The 4213-nt window shown below is 38.2% G+C and overlaps 1 protein-coding gene across 1 annotated transcript in view; it reads left to right on the top strand.

Moving 5' to 3' along the window:
* Positions 1 to 3928, top strand: part of LOC103517597 — a 43765-nt gene extending 39837 nt beyond the window's left edge. Inside the window, exon 7 of the mRNA XM_008482641.1 lies at positions 3884 to 3928. Within this exon, the coding sequence (XP_008480863.1) occupies positions 3884 to 3928 (45 nt within the window). The remainder of the gene's footprint in view (positions 1 to 3883) is intronic.
* Positions 3929 to 4213: the final 285 nt, after the last annotated feature.

The following is a 4213-nucleotide window of genomic DNA, read 5'->3' as shown; positions in this document are numbered from 1 at the left end:
CGTGCGTCGACAGTTTACACTGTTCCTACGCTGTGCTTTAAAAACCAATCCTATCTACGATGTCAAAAGCCGTAAAGCTGGCGAAAAAACCGTCAAAAGTCGATATGACTGACTTGCAAATCTCTATAACATTTTCATGTTATCTCTTGTCTCTTGGGGTTTATTCGTAGTACGTTATCCTATCCCTTTCAGCACACTACAAAGTGGTGGTCTAAAAAGCCGACACGAATAGTCGTTAAAAAAAATTAATCCAAAGGAGGAGAGACACTGCAAAGAAACTAGGCGCCTGACATGTGATGACATGCATTTCATCGGTTTACATACTTTAAAAGTGTTAGACACTAACTGTTAAAACAAGAACGTGAACTAAATGGTACAAGTCTCAACGTAAAATAGCATACGTTGAGGTCAAGACAGAATCGATGTATCTTATAGTTATACTTCGTAGTGATACAAGAAGTGCTAAGGTAAAAGCAGAGGAGGAAGAGAGGCTAAAATCAGGCAGTGTGAAGGAAATAATTAATGATTTATTATTTTCCATATTCCCTGCGCCTGTATAACATAAGCGGAAGCCACAGTCCTATTGACAAGACAGACAGTGAGAACAGACAGTCAGACAGACGAGTCAGACAAGGGGTCTATCTGTCCTGGAATAGGTTTGGACCAGCTGCGATATCAGTATTTCCAGAAAAATGGTCACTTGTGCTTTTACCAACCACGTCTTTTTAAAATACAGGTCCGTTTTTAATTTCGGTTTTTGGTTTTTTTACGCAAAAACCCCTTAAAAAAAGGTAAAAAGTGTGTTTATGCTCGCACACTAGAAACTTTATACATCATGTCTTTTTGCTTTGGATTTATCTTGACGTTTCGCTCCTTTTTCAACATATCAACTTGTAGCAGTCTGAGTAAAATCTGCTAGAATCGCCGTAAGTGGATACAAGATTCCATGCAGCGCTGAGAATTTTCGGGTTCTATTCTCTTGACTACTCGCTTCACTGAACTTGGAAGATATAACACTTATTTCCCCTCTTGCCCGGAGATCAGACACTAAAAATTTAGAATGTACTTTCATTTAGCTTTTAGTTTAGGTTCTTTATTATTATTGACCTATAATTTGTTTAATCCAGATCCGAGTATGTTCATATGTAATCCTAGCAAATTTCAAGTCTCTAGCTCTTACCGTTCTCGAGATATTTTGTTTAAAGACAGACAGGTGGACAGACAGACACACACACGGACTAATGGCTGAAACTTTGTATTTAGGCTCTAGGGACCTCAAAACGTGGTTTGGCACTAAAAACTGACCATCGAAAATTTGACCCGATTACATTACTTTCCTTCCTATAGGATAAGGAAAGTAAAAAGATGATAACATATTACACTGATAAGGGCTTGATTGGAATGCAACTTGTTTTGACTCATTTTCAGGTCATGTCTCCTAAGTATAACTGACCACAAAATTCATGACGTTATAAGCAAGCCTTTAGGAAACTCGGTACAATCAATGAGGAAGGTCCTCCAGCATCTGGTTGAAAGAGACTATTGTTCATCGAAGCGGTGAAGCTTTTTTTCGAGTGAAAACGTAGCCTGCATGCTTGAGGAAAATATCAAAATCTAATTTTCTATATTCTTTCCTCTTGCCTTCCAGTTTCTCCCCTGAGACTCTCAAGGATGGTGACGGTGATGAGTGAGGAATGATTAACCCAGGTGACCACTGTAGAGAAGACGACTTGCACAGTAGAACTATCAAAAGAGGAAGCAAATGTTTTATGTTTCCTGACATTATGGATCTAGGACGTCTCATGATATTATACTGATTATGTATAAGTAGGAAGTACATGCACAGTCGTAGTTTTGAGAAGTAAAAATAGCTTTTAAAGGTATTTATTTTTTTTAAAAAGACTGACGTACTTGTATGTTTCCAAAGGCATGCATGTAATTAGGTGCTGTTCTTTGGTCGAAGATGTGCATATTTTACAACGTAGACTTTTATTATTATTGTTGTTGGAAAATATGACTCGAATTGAGGTTCTTGAATATACCAGATCTGTGTGTTGAACATGATTTAGACATAATGAAATACACGGTACAATTTCCGAGCTTACATCAGGCAGTTCCAACACAGTTTTTTCAATAATTATGTAATTTCCTAACGATTCACGTCCGTGTGACGTGACGATGCGTGCTTGGCACAGATCAAAGTGTTTACACGTCATGTAGTTCTAAGTAATCCAGTACGTAGGTATCGGAGTATACGGGTAGAAACTGTATTAGATTGAAGAGTGCAAAGGCTTGGAATAATCAAGTTTTTCCTCGTGATATAGAGGAGAAATTTATTATATTGGCACAATGAAGACGACGCAAAAGCTTCTCAATACATTGATAAATATTATTACACTCATATCCCCCTTGTCTTTTGAGTTTCAGGTTTAACCCGTCGTATGATCCATGGTCATTTGTTTCTATAAAGCTGTGTCCACATGTCCACACATACTTAGTCGACGGCCATCGATCGACCGAGGGCCGTCGACTATGTATGGATGTATGGATGTTAATGTTCAAAAGATAAAAAGGACTAATAAAATTTATGAAAAGACCAAATGCTCATTTTGGACCACATAAACTTTAGGGATCTAAAACATACTATCAACTTCTTAAATTTTATTAACAAACTTTAATGCAACTCTTCCGTGACGCGTGGGATTGTTAGTGGCATCTTCGTCAAAAATTTCAGGTGTGTTGCTACAGATTTATCGTATAGTGTAGCGCACAAATCCTTTATTCCACTTGCATAGGTTCACTTCTTTGCTTCCTCTTTTGATAGTTCTACTGTGCAAGTCGTCTTCTCTACAGTGGTCACCTGGGTTAATCATTCCTCACTCATCACCGTCACCATCCTTGAGAGTCTCAGGGGAGAAACTGGAAGGCAAGAGGAAAGAATATAGAAAATTAGATTTTGATATTTTCCTCAAGCATGCAGGCTACGTTTTCACTCGAAAAAAAGCTTCACCGCTTCGATGAACAATAGTCTCTTTCAACCAGATGCTGGAGGACCTTCCTCATTGATTGTACCGAGTTTCCTAAAGGCTTGCTTATAACGTCATGAATTTTGTGGTCAGTTATACTTAGGAGACATGACCTGAAAATGAGTCAAAACAAGTTGCATTCCAATCAAGCCCTTATCAGTGTAATATGTTATCACCTTTTTACTTTCCTTATCCTATAGGAAGGAAAGTAATGTAATCGGGTCAAATTTTCGATGGTCAGTTTTTAGTGCCAAACCACGTTTTGAGGTCCCTAGAGCCTAAATTCAAAGTTTCAGGCATTGGTCCGTGTGTCTGTCTGTAAACAAAATATCTCGAGAACGGTATTAGCTAGAGACTTGAAATTTGGCATGCAGCTGTCAAATGTGACAAGGATGCAACACGAAACTTTTGGTAAAGATTGGTGCAACACTTGGTGGCATTTCGGCCGCTTTTGGCGTAATTCAATAATATCTTGGGAAAACACTATGATCTAGAGACTTGAAATTTGGTATGTAGGCCGCAAATGTGACAATGGCAGCATTTCGGCCGCTTTTAGGTAGGTTTCGACCGTTTTTTGGCAGTTTTCTGCTACACCAACTAAACAGTTAGAGATATTGTAAAAGTTAAGGTAAAAGAACACTCAAATAAGCATAATTTAATAGGATAAGGAAAGTCGTGTGATGTTCACACCAGATTTTTTTTTTTTTTCGTATGGATTTGAGTAGGTACATCTAAAACAAGTACCTACACTAAGTGCGTTCAGGTAGGTAGGTATTTCTCTTACCTAATAAATTTAATAATAATATACCTCCCCACAGGATTTTAATCCTCGACTTTGAATCTGTTTCTTATTCTAGGTGGACCAGATATTCACAAGCATGGGTGTGTATGATGAACCGTGATATTTCTCTTACCTAATAAATTTAATAATAATGTACCTATCCACAGGATTTTAATCCTCGACTTTGAATCTGTTTCTTATTCTAGGTGGACCAGATATTCACAAGCATGGGTGTGTATGATGAACCGTGCCGAGAGCGCCTAGTATGTAACATGTATAGGACGCCTAACAAATATTCGCCTCACAGTAATCTTGTGTCCAATGAATTGAGCAGGTAAGGTCCGATCACCTTCTATTTCTTCATTATTTTTCTCCCTCGCTTCACCCCCCCCCCTTCGTTTCAGTC

The sequence above is a fragment of the Diaphorina citri genome, unplaced genomic scaffold (genome assembly GCF_000475195.1).
Source record: "Diaphorina citri unplaced genomic scaffold, Diaci psyllid genome assembly version 1.1 scaffold1903, whole genome shotgun sequence".
NCBI classification, from domain to species: Eukaryota; Metazoa; Arthropoda; class Insecta; order Hemiptera; family Psyllidae; genus Diaphorina; species Diaphorina citri.
Note: the sequence above shows the minus strand (reverse complement) of the source record. Positions and strands in the feature narration are given on the sequence as shown.